At 36.2% G+C, this 18,152-nt stretch overlaps 1 protein-coding gene across 4 annotated transcripts in view; it reads right to left on the reverse strand.

The window, feature by feature from the left end:
- Positions 1–18,152, reverse strand: part of DMXL1 (Dmx like 1) — a 75,293-nt gene that overhangs the window by 37,440 nt on the left and 19,701 nt on the right. For 3 of the 4 annotated variants that reach the window (XM_030968116.1, XM_030968115.1, XM_030968118.1), the window contains exons 7-18: positions 16,801–16,976; positions 15,200–15,389; positions 13,533–13,701; positions 9,372–9,584; positions 8,380–8,633; positions 7,606–8,290; positions 6,978–7,099; positions 6,360–6,449; positions 5,952–6,054; positions 4,073–4,189; positions 2,608–2,832; positions 321–2,006 (exon numbers count right to left, since the gene is read on the reverse strand). In XM_030968116.1, the coding sequence (XP_030823976.1) occupies positions 321–2,006; positions 2,608–2,832; positions 4,073–4,189; positions 5,952–6,054; positions 6,360–6,449; positions 6,978–7,099; positions 7,606–8,290; positions 8,380–8,633; positions 9,372–9,584; positions 13,533–13,701; positions 15,200–15,389; positions 16,801–16,976 (4,030 nt within the window). The remainder of the gene's footprint in view (positions 1–320; positions 2,007–2,607; positions 2,833–4,072; positions 4,190–5,951; positions 6,055–6,359; positions 6,450–6,977; positions 7,100–7,605; positions 8,291–8,379; positions 8,634–9,371; positions 9,585–13,532; positions 13,702–15,199; positions 15,390–16,800; positions 16,977–18,152) is intronic. The other variant, XM_030968117.1, reaches the window with a different exon arrangement.

Consider the following 18,152-nt stretch of genomic DNA (forward strand, 5'->3'; position numbering starts at 1 on the left):
TATATATTAAAAAAAAAACAAACCAAATTCTTCCTCAATTTCTCTACACGGTACAACAAATATTTGTCATTCCTGTCTCTTCAAAAGTGAATTAAAAATAATTATAGTATGTGGACTGATAGATTCACAGTGGCATTACCAGGTGGCAAAAGAAAATTTTACTTTTATCCAAGCAGTAGGTCTTGAAACAATTATACTATGAAATGAAGGTGCATCATCATCTTACAAGCCACAAAAATATTCCACAACAGGAAAAAAAAACCCTGGAAAGGCTGTGAAGCACAGTAGTTAGTACATTTAACTTGGAAGAGACACCTTACCCTGACTTCTGTCCCTGCTTTCTCCAATGTCAGTACTGGTAGTAGCAATTGTATCTGCCAAGGCCATCAATGACATTTGCTCCATCCTAGTCAGACCTGGCAAGCTTGAATGAAGTAAGTGACGAGAAAGAACTTGAGCATGTTCTGGTCCAAAGTAAGTTGGGCTGTATTGAGAAAGATCAATGACTTTTGAACTGTCTTCATCTGCCTCAAATGTGACAAGGTCATCTGTACTTATAACAGTATTTTGGAAGAGATTTTCGTAACTGTCATTGGGCATATCCTTTTTATTTTGACAATGCTGATTATTGGACTTCTCTGAACAGGAATAAGATGAATCATCATCCGCAGCAAGCAGAGCATACAGAGGCAATGGTGGAACAGAATCTATTTCTATATAGTCTGTAGTCTCTGTTTTTCTGAACATTTTGGGATCTCTTGCAGTGCTTCCACTGGCACTAATCGTCAGAGATCTGAGCCTCCTGTCATGATTAGGCTCAGACTCATTTATAGCAACAACTTCTCCAGCAATGCACTTCACCAAGTGGGATAGAATGGCTTTTGCCCTGCGTACTTTACCGAGATCCATGAGTTCCAACAGTTGATACGGATGGTACTGAGGTAAAGCTGGAGATAATGTATGAGCTGCTTCAAATAGACCAGAATCTTCCAATTCCATAGACAGATCAGAGGCAGACCTTTTCCCACTAAGTTTCTGTGCAAGGCTGGTCATAGATCTGGTCAAAGTTCTCTTTGGTGGATGCAGACCTGAGGCAGCTGACTGGCTTTGTTTCATTAAGCTAGTTAGGCATGGCATACTTCCACTGTAGGAATCTGTACTAACTAGTTCCTGCTTAGAAGGAGATTGCCACTGGGAATAAACATGCATTTCACAATCCATTCCAACTACCAGAATGCCATCACGCACCCAAGACAAGGATACAGGAAAAGGAGGCGACCCCTCCACAGATGAAACCAAGTCAACACAACGCAGCAAAACAAACCCAGAAAGAGTCGCAGCCTTAGGACTGCCACTGTGGGAAACTGTAGCAATCTCGCTACCATTTTGTTCCTGCCTCTTCCCAGACACCTGACCAAACATATAAAGTTTTGATCCAATTCCCACTGTCAGAATATGTGAACCATCTTCCCTGGACATCCAATCCAAGTGTACCAAGTGCTTTGTGTTGGGTATAATACTTCCACCACGAGACAGAGAAGTATCTTGCTGGTTATCTGCCACTAAATCGCTATCAACACTAACACCAGAGTCCAACATGGTGCCTAGTTCATCTAATTTAAGTGTCTGTTCTAAAATCCAAGAAGAACCCCCTGTAGATTCACATTCAAAAATACTAACGTGCATCACAAAATCTTGAGAAAGATGGCTATTTCTAGATGCTGCCTGCTTGTACGCCACTGCTAATCTGTTTGTGTGTGCACAGCTGACATCAGTTGGCCTCCCTGGAACATTAATTGCACTACTACTAGGAAGTCCTTCCTCAATCAATAATGGCCATTCTTCCCATACGTATTTAACATCACTGTCTGTGCCACATTGTGGCATGGAAGAAGCTTCAGTGACAACCCTGCATCTCCAGAATCGAACTTTTCCATCAGAGCAGGAAGTAGCCAGCAGATAAGGTGCACGACAAACAGGATATATGGAAGAAGAACTGAGATGTCCTAAAATGAAAAAAGTACACTCTTACTGGAGGAAATACTAAAAAACAAAATTAGCAACATTGTTATTCAGCCACCATTTTATGACTCCAAATTTTAAAAAGTATTATTGCTTCCTCACAAAGAGGTCATTTACAGGGCTTCACAAAGACGATATGTCAAAAACATGATGAAACCATTTTATCCTTTGATTGCATTTTGTGCCCCAGAGAGGAGTCAAATAATATTATTTAAACATGAATACTAATATATATTCTGTCAAACAAATGTTTCTTCATTGAAAAATCTAAAACTGTATTTTAGAAAGACTGCTGATGAAAACCTTAACATTTAAGTACAGATCCTACAAAAAATTTCATGAATGACTGCAAAACAAAATTTGTGTTTCTACTATTCTATTAAGTAAGAGCTTTATTTTCATGTTAGTTCCAGGATTGAGATATTAAGTGACAAGAAGTACATTTTAGCAAACCTTCTGGATTCACCTACACATGTTGATTCTAACAACAAATCCAAAACTCACTATTACTTTGTTGCTATTTTAAGACCAAAGTCAGAAAGGCAGAGATTCCCTATTTTAGTATTTTAAGAAAAGATGACAAACCTGCTGATGGCTTTACACTTATTATTTCTACTCCTTCTGGCATACTCAGCTCTTGACTGTACACCATTTTGGAAGACAGAGTAAGCCAGCTGGTGCTCTGAAGGTTTGCTCTACAGGCCCGATACTTTTGAGTGAAAGGTGATTGGATCTTCTCTGGATCTGGTGAAGAATACAATTCTTCTGTTTGTGTTGTTTCTTCAGATGGATTTGAACCTATCTTTTCATCTAAAAAAGGTATGCATTATTAACTTTAAAAGATCAATGATTTCTTTTAATGTAAGAAGTTATTTTATTCACTTTAATAGTTCCAGAAGAGACAGACAAAACCTGACTTAAAATTTTACATTCTTTGTCACGAAATGTATTCTCAGATTCAGATTTAAAGAGAAACACTAGGACATCTCACATTAAATACTTCAGAGATCCTAGAACTGCTGAGAGATTATAAAACAATCAAAGCATGACCAAAAAGACCAAAAACTGCAAAGAAATATGTATGTGGCTATCCACTGAAAATAAGGTTTCAGTAAGCATAGAATACCTGCAGCAAGGGAAAATTAAATTAAGGCCCTCATGTCCTAGCTTACAAACTGATGAAAGTTATTTTTGAGAAATGTTTTAATAACAGCTTCATTTTATTCCTTAAAACATAGGCTCTCAGAGAATGTGATATGAATGCTTCCCTTTTTAGATAAAACTCAAGACCTGGAGTATAAAATTGCTGGAAATGGAACACAAAAATTTCCAACAGATTTGCTGCAGAGCCTTCTCAGTAATTTTCTCATCACATAAGAACATCAGAAAATTTAGATCTTTATTATTCTCACTAACTTATGAATTAATTGCAATAACACTTTTTCTCTCATTTGAAAGCAATAGTAAGAAATGCTAATTTAGTTTAAATGACAGAAACATGGATTATAACAGATTTCTCTGGTAAGTGGTATCAGATTTACATTTATTATAATCCTTAAATGTTAACAGAAAACTACCAAAGTGTATCTTACCTTTCTATGAAACCTAAGAGTTTTAGAGATAGTTTGGTAGTTTGAAAGAGGACCAGCAGATTTCAGAACATCAAAATTATTTAGAATTGTAATGGCATCACTGATGCTCAGGTGCTTCAGACTACAGTCCTATTTAAAATGTATGCATAAACTCAAAAATTGCAAACTAAAACTTCCAAAAAGCAAAACATCTTAACTGTTAGTCTGTATTAAAGCCCATTAAGCATATCTGGCCTTAGAATGCACAAAAAATACCAAACTCTAGGCTCAGGCTGAACTGAAGAGTTTCAGCAATCAGAAGATTAGGTAATCAAAAAAGAATAGTTGTCATAAAAATCTTGTAATCAAATGCAGAATCTTTTCAAAAAGATGAAACATTTTAGATTACACTGAACAGCAGATATTCACTAGACAGTGGTTTTTTTAAAAGAAAACTACAAGAAAGTAGAAAGGCTTACCGATTGAGACAGGAATTGCTTTCAAATGTAAATGCCACATATGTAGTAATGAATGGTTTTGTGTATATTCTATCACTATTAAGTAGAATTTTTCAGAGAATCCATTCTGCTGGTTTCCTGGTGAAATTGAGAACAGGAAGATCTTAGGGGTTATTCACCTGAAAGCAAAACTAAATTTTGTTGGCTAGCAAATGATCAGATTAAGCTAACATGAACTAATACCGAAATGCAATGATCTGACTGCATCTAACTCTTACATTAGCTTTCTCAGTTTTTTCCACAACCAACAAACACTACAATTACAGGTACACTCATTTAAGAACTGCCAGCGTTTTCTTTCAGAGATGACAACACATTTGGCTGACTTTGCTATCTTTAAAGTTAAATCCCAGAATGTATTATCAGTACAGTATAGTCTAGGAGAGAGAAAGAGATACAATGCTTCTTCCTAAGAATTTACTTGCCATAGTTTTACACAAAAAGAAGATATGAGTTGTACTATCAATAGATGCCCATTCCTGGAGAGTTTACCCAGGTATTCTCTTCTTTTCATATAAAAGTCAACCCATTAGGACCAAGAAGGAATAGATAATTTAGGGAGTCTTTTTCCTCCATGATTCCTCTGACCCTTTAGGTGTGTGTATACATAAAACATTACCAAGAATAGGCTATATTTGCCCTGTGCTTTTAACATTGCAATGGTTATGGTACCATAGAAAAACGTAAGTGAATTTGTTCTTTTTAAAAACAATATGAGGTAACTACCTCATTATTAAAGAGAAAATATGAAAGTACTAGAAAATAATTTCAATTAGAATGCATGCAAATGATACAGTTCTAATTTAACAGTTTTCAAAGGGTCTGTTTAGCCCAATTCCTTACATGGATGGCATGCAGCAATCTGTTACCAACTTTCAGAACACATACAGATGTATACAGTCGCCTAAGATCAAGTAACTCCCTATTTGTTCTAAAATTATTTCTGTTTGTCATACTCAAGATGTAAACACATGATTATGCTGCAGAGTAACACTTATGTTTTCTATTTCGTTTCTTATTTTCAACATCTCAATTGCATTTTTCTAACACCACTAAGGGCTGGGATTATCTTCACTACTCCAAAACTCTTCCTCAGTTAAAAACAGCCAATTCCAGACCCAAATAATCACTATGTATATTCAGTTCATTTAATATTTCCCTAGGTTCCTTTGACACTTTCCCACCATTCTGCTTCCTTTCATTCAGGACTCTTATCTAGTACTCCAGATGACCTGGTATCACAAACTTTACTCCAACCCCTTTTTCCTCGCGCATTATTTCATTGGGACAGAACAATGCAATGCCTATATATCCAAATAACTGAGGCACTCCACCAAGGAAAGCCAATCATTTTTTCCAGAGCAGTCCAGATCTGTCCAAGGATCTAGAAATCCACATGCTACTCACAGTATTATGTTGAGGAGGAATTGTTTGGCTTGCCATTTGTTGTACCATGCAAGGCCTGAGGAGCAGTATTTAGCTGATGTAAAAGAAGAGCATCTACCATGACAGGATACAATAAGTTTTGTCTGTGTCATACCCTACAAGCACAGGCTTGACATTTAAAACCCTTCCCTCCCTTCATGTTAAGGGACTGCCTAACACAGGACACAATGGGTATCTTGTGATTTAAACTACTTGATCTAAAATTTGGTTGCAAACAACTCAAAGGAAGGGAAACACCCTTGAGTTTCACTAGTTACATTCTTCTGAAGACTTCAAATTAAGGTATTTGACATTTAAATGATAAAAGCCAAGCCATTAAACAAGTTTTTTTCTCCTTTAGAATGAAAAATAAAACACTGTCTTCAATGTTCTATGAAAAAAAAAATATTTTTACCTGAGTCTGATAAACTGCTCTTCTTTGAAGGTATTTCCTTCTCCTGGGTATTTAAAATAAAGTCTTCTTGAAAAACATGGAATAACTGTGTTTTCCGGCCATGCTAAGGAAGTAAAAATACACAAGAAGTGAACATCCTGATGTATACTTTTCAATAGTGCTCCCTAACACAGGAGCTTTAAACTTGATAAGTTAAACACATCAACAGAAGACTCCTCATGAAAATGCACTTTCGTTACTCACATTCTTTCCATTTACAGCTACTGTTGAAAACAAATACAAGAATATGTCAAAAACAGTCTAAGTACCCCAAATTTACCTAATGGAGAGCTACAGGTATTGCTTTTATTATTAATGATTTTTAAAAAGCTAATTATGACACAAGATGAGTATAGCAGAAGATCTTACAAGCTCTGTGATGGCGTCCAGTTCAATGATACACCCCGGGCGAGCTGTAGATTGCTGACTTATGATATTAAAAACTTCTCCAACGTATTTCTGTTTGAAAAGAATCAGGGGGGTGGTCTTGTTAACTCTTTATGCATTTCTGTGGCACAACCTGCTGGATAGGTGCAACATCACTGTGCAAATGTTAACTAAAGCATAAAATATACACTAGTTGTGATTCAGTAAGAACAGAGGTAACATTCTCTGTTTTATGAAGAGCACATTTGGTTTTGACGGCTGAAAGGTGACAAGATTATCTGGAAAGCCTCACATACAGCAATTTATTGTCCTTACCCCAAAAGCTGAATTGTTGTCTCAGCTTTTCCTCAGGATAGCAATGCACCCACACAGTTATTATCTTGTGGGGTAAGCACTTCATAGATATTTCCCAATCAAACCTTGGCCTGCCTCAATATGCAGAGTTTGAGATTAAATGAAATACAGTATAGCTAATCTGTTTTTACAAGCAGAATAATCTGTGAAATCCTCAGCAACCAGTTTAGTCAGTCACCAAGTCTGAGCCTAGTGCAACTGAATGAAGTCATAACATGCAAAAACTTCAGATGACTTTTCACTTACAGAAATTTCTGGATTGGAGAGCTCACACAGAAGTTTCTTAGCATCTATTACAGCTTGATATAATCTTAAATGCTGTCCATCACTAGCCACAAAGCAGGCACTTGGAGAATTACAGTATGCACCTGAAAAGCAGGAAGAAAGTGCTCAAATATTCAAACACCATATGGCTTCCTTTTTTGTTTTTTGACAATAGCCATTTTCGAAGTTATGACAAAAAATTACACAGCTTCTATTCACAAGCAAGAATTACAAAGTTTAAAGCTGTGCTTAGCAACCAAATCAAAGCATATGAAAGGAAACAAGAATTCCATTTGCAAACTAGAGCTAAATCTCCCTCATTTAAATCTTCAGCATGCTATGAAGTATGCACTAGTACCTAAGAACTCTACTGCATAAGCTTCTAAAATATCAAATACATAAAAGAGTAGAACACAGAAACCTTTTACAGAGGAATAAAGAATTCCCAAGTATCAGCAGCTTGAAAATTTGTGAAATTTGTGAAATAAAATGTTAATGCTTAACATTTTTCCAGTACATTCAAGTATACCTGCATTATCTATTAAAGTGAATTATTAGGTTGTATTCATTTTATTCAAGAATACGTTACAAATCAGAAAATGAAACTCACCAAGGCAATAGCTGGGTATAAGTGTGGGCAGCCATGCAACATTAGAAAAAGCTGAAACATGAAGAGAATTGATCCGAGCAAGTTCAGAAACTCCACCAGAAAAGGACAAAGGGCCAACAGGATCTACTCTCCATAGAATAAGTTCACTGTAAACAGCATTGGGATCCTGGGATGCCACATTTGCGTTGCCTCTACTCTGAGGTCTTACTGGTGACTCCTGAGACTTAGAAGACTCATTTGTCTGTATTGCTTTCTCAACATCTGGTGAAATTAGAGCATTGTGATGTGAAGTTGTAAGCAGCAGTGGTAACACTGAGTGGCAAGCCAAGTCGTTAAGATGAAAACGGTGACCACAATATCGGGATTTGTGTGAAATACTGAGTACGGTTGAAAAAGCAGATTCTTCAGCAAAACTCACGAGCCACTGGTTCAGTGACCCATCTGCATGTTTGGAAATCATCATAACATTAGGTGTGAAGATACTTAGTTTTAAGCTGTTGGTTGATTTACTGTGTCCAGAAGAGATAAGCATAGATGAAGATCGTGTAAGGCCAGAAGGCTTTTGTTTGCCTTGTTGAATAGCTAAGTCAACATTTTTGGTACAAGCATACATCACTATACTTCTGCAAAGAGAGTTTGCATCACCTGTGGGAAATGCAACAGGAATTCTTGAGACAAATGACACCTGCAATTTAAGAAAGAAAGACTCAGTATTAAGGTTCCCATCATATTTCTCACTGAACATGGATGTAAAATTCAGGAAGAATAAAGTACCTGCACCTGGCGAAACATGCCAGGCTGGTATTCATCCAGCCAGTCCACATGCCACACCAGCAGGGAGCCATCCACAGGATGTATACTGAAGAGCATGTCAGCATTTTTACTCCATTCAGAAAGCAGAACTTCAATTTCATGATCAAAAATAGCAGAGGATAAAGGAACAAGGCTTGAATATGGAGCAGCTTTCTCATCACCCAGTTCCTTCTTCTCTTGGTTTCCTTTCTGTTCATCTGAATTTTCATCAGCTTCTACAACACACACACACACACACATATATATGTATATATAGACATATATATAGAGATATATATATTCAAAACCAAAAGTATAACAAGCAGTGTTATTCAGGCACTGGAGCTAATTTCAGGCCTTTTATAAGCTACCCATATAAGAACTAATTTAAAAGGATGAAGATTACAACCATAAATCCTCTAACAGATCTCAGTGTCTAACAAACCAAAAGAGTTTGTATTGCACCTTAATTTGAAATATTTTTCTTTTCCTCTATTTTATACAAATTTTTGCATGCATAGACAGAACAAAGGATAATAATGGCCAGGATGTATATATTCAAATTAATTGACTGTACTATGTTATAGAATTAAGCTATTTAAATTAGCTGTACATTAATATCTAAAAAAAAAGTTAATTCTAAAGTTGCTCTTGCTTCCTTAATATTGAAGTAACATTTTCATGCACAGGCCTCCAGTCAGGCCTAATTAAATAACACAGTTTTCAGCATATATAACTCAAAATTTCTAGAACAACTATGAAAAGAGAAATCAGAACTTTCAGATACATTTTTTTAAAAGTCACTTAGATACTTTCAGCGCAAATGAAGAAAATGCATTGAATGCCACTGTAATTTCTCTGTATCCTTGGATGTCAAGTTGCCAATCTCTCACTTCCCCCTGGGTGAACATTACAAATTACTTTAAAAACTGAAAGCCATTTCTCTATATGATATATGTCTGCATGACTTTTACCTTCTTCTGATCTGCCATCCATTTGATTAGAATCCTCAGTATTAGTCTCAGGGGAATGATGTTCAAAACTCCTTTTAAGTTGTTGCAAAAACACTTCCATAGATAAGGTAAAATGAAGTTCTTTGTTGTTTAGCCAGTGTACAATAAAAGGTCCACTTTTTTCTTCATTTTCACCAAGACTTAGAGATGTGATAGAAGGCAGTAGAGGAATATCTACCAGAAAAAGATACTGATTGACATTCTTGAGAACTAAGTAAGTTAGGTCAAAAAACAATTTTATAGAAATGGTTTTTAAGCAGAAATCCCACAATGAAAAAAATAAATCCAAGTGTGCTGCCACTTGTCATTCCCTGTACCAAAACCATCTGCTTTGAGACTTGTTCCACACAGAGGTTCTTTAGTATGCTTACATTAGGATAACAGTAGGGTCCTGCAATGTTGATGTAATACTGTGCATGCAGGTTAATTTACTGTTTTTTTTTTTTTTCTATTACAGCTCAGTATGAACCAAATTATTTAAGCATAGTTTTCCAATATTTAGTTCACAAAGGATGCAGCAGTAGATATACACTGTAACCAAAGACCATAGGGTTTACACTAGCAAAAATTAGTACAGAGATCAGACAATGAATGCCCTCTGTAATACCATCACAAAACCCCAAGAGTTCTGGTTCTGATACATTCTGTTAATTCATATGGCTGTTTGATGGTATTTGATGTCCCATGCTGCTGTGAAAAATAAAGCAGAAATCACAAAGTTTGTGACAAAAGCAAGGATCAGACTGCTGCAAAGTAACATAATCTAAATTAATCTAGGCTAAAAAGCAGACAGGTGATTTACTGCAATTTCCTCAAATGAGTGATACAGCAGCATGTTAAAATCTCAAACTGCATGTAATTCCCACCTAGAAGTCTCCATGTATAGTCTCTTCTCCTTCTGCTCCCTATTTATGCACCCTTATTTAAATTCCACACCCTGGGAGACAAAATACTTTTCACCCAAAATCTGTTGTTCTTATCAAAATCAGCAATAGATTTGAATTACTAATCGTCCAATCTAGCCAAAGAAAATTGTAACTGACAGCACACAGATAAAAGAAAGGAGCACCACGACAACTAGCAGTATTGTTGTGGGTTGGGGACACAGCAGGGGAACAGGGCAGAAGTAGAACAGGTCATTTAAGAAGTCTATCTTCCTGCACAGGCCAATGCCAGTCTCAAAAGTATCATTATACATCTGGAAAGTAACAGAATCTGAAGGGAAAAACTTTATTGACGCCCTTTGAAAGATGAAGCTACAGTGAGCATGAATAAGGCGAACTAGAAAGATTACTTTTTAGATTAAGTATAAATCTGCGTGCTTTTTTAGTATTTATCAAAGTCACTAAATAAATCACTTTTTTCCCAACTTCCATCTAAAACTACCAGCTTCTAAATGATGTTCAGCTCTGCACATTTTTCTTAGTGAATTTCTATTTGCTTCATAAATCACAATATCTCTTCCCAGAAAACATCTAAGTCTTTGAATTCAGTAACTTTATCTGTAATTTCCTAGAGACAATTTCGTCCTAGCAACCACTGTTTATTCCTTTCACAGAATTCCACCCAGGCTGGACACCAGAAGAAATAAAATTATAGTATAAAAGTAGGTCGCAAGAATTTTTGTTGCATACATGTTGTATTTATTCTTATCTATAATCTTATATATAAGTATATATGAAAGCATTACTCTTCAAAATGTGAAGTGAATGAGAGATAAAGCTGTTTTGGCTTTAGTTTTTATCAGATAATTTTAAATGCTGTAGTAATGGCAAATTTTAAAGTAAGACATCACAAACCAATTTGCTTTAAATTAAAGGAAATAAAATTAAGTTTTTGGATTAAATTTCATCTCAAAATGGCAAACGAAAAGGTCTACATGAAGAATGTGGTAAGACTGAGGTACTTAAAGACTTGACTGTGAGGGAGAACACTTATTTCTTCAAATTAAGATTTAAAATGTGAAAGTTACCTCAGAGGTTCTACAATAAAGAACAACCTGCTAGCCTCCAATCTACTGAGTTAAAAGACAAGTGATCCAAAAGATATTATTGAAACAGATACTGATTGATATAGATAACATAAAAAGAATATAAGATTAGAAAAGCCAAAGACAAGTTTAAGTACCTAATTTTTCTAATCTTTTTCAAAATTGTTTTTATCATCATTTGTAAGTTTGCTGCTTGGCATATTTAAACTGCAAAGTCTATCAAAAGCAAAGTTAAAGTTTGCATAGCTGTGCTGGTTTTGCCTGGAGGAGAGCTAACTTTCTTCATGGTGTCTCGTACTGGGCAGTGTTTTGGATTTGTGCCGAGCACAGGGTTGATAACACAGAGATGTGTTTGTTGTTGCTGGGCAGGGCTTGCACAGAACCAAGGCCTTTTCTGGTTTTTGTACTGCCACACTGGCAAGGCACTTGGGGCTGCAGTGGACATTGCGAGAACACAGCCAGGACAGGTGACTGAAACTGACCAAAAGGATACTCCAGACCATGTGACATCATGGTCAATGCTTAAAGTGAGAGGAGGAAGGAAGAGGGTGGAAAGCTTGAAGGGATGGTGTTTGTTATTCCAAGCGACTGTTAGGTGTGATAGGGCTCTGCTGTCCTGGAGATGGCTCAAGATCTCCCTGCCCACAGGAAGCACTGAAGTCATTCCTTGTGTCTCTTTGGTCATGTGTGCAGCTTTTGCTTTCACTATTAAGGAAAACAAGGTTGAGATAAAACCTATTAACTTGGTTTTATCTCAGTCCAGGAGGTTTCTACTCTTCTGATTCCCTCCCTAGTCCTGCAGGGAGTGAGCAAGCAACTGCCTGGGGCTTGGTTGATGGCTAACCATGGTTAATCATAACATTAGCTATTCTGTATTAAAAAAAAATGCTTTAAAAGCAAGTAAAAAAAAAGTCAAAGATTATGCGCTACCTACATGAAAAGATTAGCTAGTTCAGTGAGCAATCTGAAGAGGAAAACATATAAGCGGAGATAAACAAATCTCCAAGAAGCTTTCAAGAAAGTTTCCTGTGTGACATTGGGTAATAACAAGCAATGACTGGAGACTTTTCCTGTAGAAATAGGATAGCACTGATGGTACAGCACAGAACTGTAAGAAGTCTCCTTCTGGTAGGCTGGATGTGATTCTAGTCCTGTCTGTTAAAATATGAACCAGTGAAATGCCACTCAAAATGCTGAAGAATAATCAAGGAGAAAGTGTTTAGAGCTTTGCTTAGCAAAGCAGTGTTAATGGAAATCACTTGTTCTTTCCAATCATACCAGATTGTATAGCTAGAAACATGAACTCATCATAAATGCTCTTAGCTGAAAATTGGCCTTTCAAACAAGTAGGAACAGAAAAACAATACTATAAAAGAGAGTTTAACTAGTTTAAGAAAAGAATTACATAGTATGTTTGTTCATTAAGTCTAGACACAGAAAACCACACCAGAACCTTCATGAAAGCTCATTCTATATTGCATCTCTAGTCAGTTTTTCAATGAACAGACACACACTTCATGAAAATGAAATCTTCAGCCATCTGGAGCAGAGCAGGGCCCTATCACACCGAATGGTCACTTGGGATAACAAACAGCGTACACAAAGATAATAAAGACAGAAGTATCAGCAGCTATAGGGGAGTTTCTTCATCCCCTACCAACATGTTGTTCCAGTGCAAGGCAATATCAGAGTTTATGGAATACAGGGTGAAGGCATGTTTTGTTTGGTTCAGAGACAGGAAGACATGAATGTGTGGTTATTTCAACACTTAAGTGTCAGGTGCTCACTTTAAGAAGCTTAGAAATTTTTTATTTTATCAGTGTGTTCCCAGTATCATACACAATTCACAGTAAATTTTAACTCAAGTTACAAATACTTAGCTTTCTCCATTTTAGACACTATCAATCTCATGTAAAAGATGAACAACATAAAAGACAGGATTACTGCACTGGAAATTTATTCAAATAATTTTATTACTGTAGAAAGTTCTTTCATGCAAAAATGAAACTGACATACTAGCAATTTTGTGTGATCATATAAATACTGAACAAATACATCTGCTAAGTTTCCAGAGAGAACACATACCTAACAGCAACTGGAGTTCACTTCATAGCAAAGATTACATTTATTACCTGTGGCTGGATTGATACTGGCAGCAATATGGTAGTGGCAAAGGGCATTTGCATGAGGAGGAATGTTCCTGTGAGCTTCATGAGGATCTTGCTGATGCAGAGCATATCCAGTATGTGCTACAACAGCACCTGACCTCCTCCTTCCTCGTCGGAAGTGCCTCAAGTTTAACTGCATGAAGAATAAAGCATAATTTAAAATCCTTTCAAAAAGAAAAAGCATATTTAATCTCTAAATGGTTTTCTAGGCACTAATGAGTGATATTTTTCAGCTTAAAAGCTAACTTAAAGAATCAGTGGAGTTTCTTGCAAACTTGAGTTGAGTCTGCAGTAGAGAGAAACCAGTCCCTTTGGATTTATTTATGAAGGCCCATAAAATACTTTCATGTAGTAACTACTTCATACTTCAGCGCGCAGACAATGTTCATACACTTCGTGTACTTTCACAGAAAATACTCGTGTTTCATGAACACACACCATGCTTATTCAAGATTCTGAACAAAGCAACAATACTGAGTAGTCTCATTTCATGAAAAACGGGATCTGTACTTTGGATCTAATTATATCAGCACTTCAACACCCCACAAAAGGCCACGAGTTTTAGGGTCTTCCTCTTTTATACAAATACTTGTTTCCAAGGGAAAGAATAATATTCAGTTTTTAAGACTGACTTAAACATTTCAAGCCTTTTGTGCTGTAAACATCTATGTAAGCACTCAAAGGTACACAGAGGTACACAATTTGTATTAAAGATGGTGTTACACTCTTGGCATTCCTTTTCACTTGCTGTGCTTTCCATCTTTACACAGCATGCTCATGTGAAACAGTCTTCTCTCAATTATCACATAATTGCTGTTCCTGATTTCTAATGTTGCCTCTTATTTTCCACAGGAACACAGAAATTTCTCCAGCTTCCTTTTTCCTCCTCTCTTTGACTATTTCCTTTTCTCTGTTGTGCCTTTTAGCCTGCAATATTTTTCAGGTATGCTGCACTATTTTTCAGGTATAGCATGCACTACAAGCATGCTAAATACATCACTCCATTAATATAAAAGCACAATACCCATATATGCTCAACATACCTTTGAAGCAGACCATTAATGCTACACTTTCTTCCTTATTCATACTGGTTAGAAAACACTGTCTGGTAAGAATCACTTGCCCTAATGCATATGAGCAGTCTGCTCTGAGGACTACAGCAGAAAGACTATTTTTCTTCCCTCCATATTACTGTTTTTCCACTTGCAGAAGTCAGAGAGACCATCCCACAACTTCAGAGGTAGCAAGAGAGCCCTACCATACATCTTAAGGCAGCATCACCCCTGGGTTTCACATAACCTATATATAATGTGTGCTCCATACTGCTCCTAGCCCTTTGAACTAAATACTGCAAAGCATTCTTTCTTCAGTCACCAGACAAAAATAGGCAGTCGTGACTTTGGAACAGTATGGCTTCAACGTGAGAAGTTCAGCAAAAGAGCTGTTGGCTTAGCCTGCCCAAGGAAGATTTCAAGGAAATTCACCCTTTCATAACATTTTATGCACCTCTCTGGTCTAAAAGTATAAAAGATTTCAGCTTGTGATACATGTTTGAGATACAAATTACCAACTTGTCTAAAATCACAAGTTTTTACATGTGTTTATTCTCACTGTTCAATTTCAATTCTTACCTCCAATGCACTATGCACTTTTTCTTTACTTGAAGTATTTCTCTTGAAGTTATTTGTGAAGTTCACTGCTTCACTCCAATTGCTGTATCCTCCCCTGTACAACAGACTGTCATTGGGTAACAAAGTCTCTGCCCAGAGACGACAAACATTATCCTTACAGCAAGTCAGGAGTACATTGCAGACAGCACCACTAATGAAAGAAAATTTAAGGAGTGAAGAAGCTGCTAACTATTACACAGCATCAAAATAAACCAACATTTCCAAACAGTTTTCCACTATCAGTCTTTGGAATTGCACCAACTTACAGATACTGGCCCAAGAAAAACTCATCAATACATTGTTATGAAAATAAATGATGCAGGAAAGGCTTTCCCCCTCTGTTCAAGTATCTGGCTATAAATCACCTCAAACGTCATCACATAACAGAGCAACAGCAAATTGTGGATTTTAATTTAAAGAAAACTTCATATCTAGAATAGCAAAATGCAAATTTTTATATTTTAAAGTCATTCACATAAAAAGCTAATAATATTCTGGATATCTGATTGTAATTCCAGATCTTACTGTTATCTACCAATTACAAAACAATATATATCCAAAAGAGAGAAACTCAGATAATACCAGAGAAACAAGAGACAATTTAAATCTATGGGTTTTTAATCTTAGTTACTATTTTTCCAAGTCTAACGTGTGTTAAATATATAGCCAAAAAATCCCATTACCCTAAGCCAGATACTGGAAAAAACTACGCAGATCATCAGGTTTCCAGGTCATAGAAGTTCACTATTTAGCTCTACATAATGCTCTAAAGCTACGACCAGACTGTCCAGCAGCAAACCCCCTGAGGAACCATGGAGCAGGCGGATTTTCAAAAGTAACACATGGAGTTAGTACAGTTTTATAAAGAGTCTTAAAGACTGGTATAATGAACAACATAAACTTGCTCAACACAAAGGTATGCAAATTGGTTTGCTACTTGGAATAACATGCCAAAAATCTGGTTGCAGGCCACAAAACTGCTAACACTACTTCAGTTTAAGATTTAAAGTACTGGTGAAAACTAGGCACAGGTCATTTTGGAATCATCTGAACACAACCCTAACACCTCAAACTAAAGGTATCAGTTCCAAATGAATACTTGAATCCAATTTCCAGATACTATTTCTGACAGAGATCCAGCTTTGTAGTAGGCAGAGAAACAAATAAAAATACACAAAAATATTTGAATGTTTGTAAAAGAGGACTTCAAGTCACAGAACTTTTTCTCTGATTCCATCAGGCTAGAACAAGTCAGAATTAAATGCATGAATGGTCACTTAGTGCAATCAAAAAAAAATGCAAAGAGACATGACTTTTCAAGAGCTAATTTTGTATTTAGTTCAATGCCTAAGTCAGTCTCTGACACTTCTATCTTTTCAATTCTTTCCCATGTAAGAGGATACTTGCCCTCCTCTCAAGAGCAAAAACAGTATAAAAGGTGTGCACACTCAATAACTGAAGTAAAACACATAATTGTGTGGCTGTTGATTGTAGAGAGAGGCAGACTCTAGAGTGTAGGGGTTTTTTTGGCAATTTATGAACTAGTTATTAGAACTACTGACCGTGGCATGAATTTACTGGTTTTTCTCCATGAAAATGCATTTACTGATCGAGGATGAGCCAAATAAACAAATGAAAAATCAAGCTCTTTTGTTCGGTTTTCTGGACTGGCACCAGGTGGTGATACGGCTGACCGCCAGCTCTCTGCATTGTACCATACTTTCACAAGACAGTCATCCTGTGGAAAGACAAAAAAGGATAGTAAATAAGATTACCTTGCTTAAGAATATGATGCACTTCAAATACTTTTGGGTACCTCTCTTGAGGTTTTGTTTTTCTTTAAAGTAAAATGCTTTTCTTATCTGAGAGGAACACTCCATAATGGAACTTCAAAATGTGATCTTAAAGAAAACACAGGAGCAGAGCTTCCACTTAACTCTTGTCATTACTAACTTGGATTTCAAAGAAGTCCTTCTGATTAGCTGCCAATTTTTAATCACAAAACCACAACTTGCACTAACCTGAGATGGTATTCAAATGTTAATACAACTAATTGTACCTTGTCAGAAAACCACCCAAACTCCCTACATAAATTTAACTGGAAATAGGAAAACAAAGGTCACAGATGATATCTCAAAAAACAAGCTCAGTATACTGGTCAGCCCGTTTGCAGACACACACATGAATTGATTATGCCTTCAAGGACTAGATAAATTAATCTGGACCCAGATTCACAACTAGTTGATCAACTATTAAATGTGAATGGCACTAAAATATTGAAATAACCTGGGTATGCATAACATGACCCTACTGGGGGGGACGATAGGTTGGTGTTGCTGACCAGCATTGTCCCTCACAAAAAGTTAAGTAAAGGATTAAGACATAGAAACAAAGATGTCCTTTAAAGTTCTCCAGGCATGTAACTAACTTAAGCATTTATGGTAAAAAATACGTTATTAATTTTCCTACTTACTAATTTTCTTACTTATTCAGTAATTCGCTTTGAAGGAATTTATAATCTAAAATAACAGGACATAAAATATTGGAGTCAAAAACTCTGCAATATTAACCTTATATAAGCTATTTGCAGATTAATTCCTTTTTCCACCATTCCATCAAATTGTAACATTAGAAACCATTAAACCATTTACACTTGACTTGTAAAATAAACACTAACTCCTACCCATCAAAAGAAGGTGGAATACATATATATATATATATATATATTGTTGACAATAACAAAACACTACCTTTTTACATAAAACATATACCCAAAGAATTTTATTTATCTGCAAAGTGGCTGGAATGGCTCTCCTTTCTATGACAGTTAAAGGCATCACAGAACATATAGCAAGAAATACAACATTCAAATAAGCACAAAAAGAATGGAGCATGAGAATTTATTGCTTTGTTT

Source organism: Camarhynchus parvulus, chromosome Z (genome assembly GCF_901933205.1).
Source record: "Camarhynchus parvulus chromosome Z, STF_HiC, whole genome shotgun sequence".
Classification (NCBI taxonomy): domain Eukaryota; kingdom Metazoa; phylum Chordata; class Aves; order Passeriformes; family Thraupidae; genus Camarhynchus; species Camarhynchus parvulus.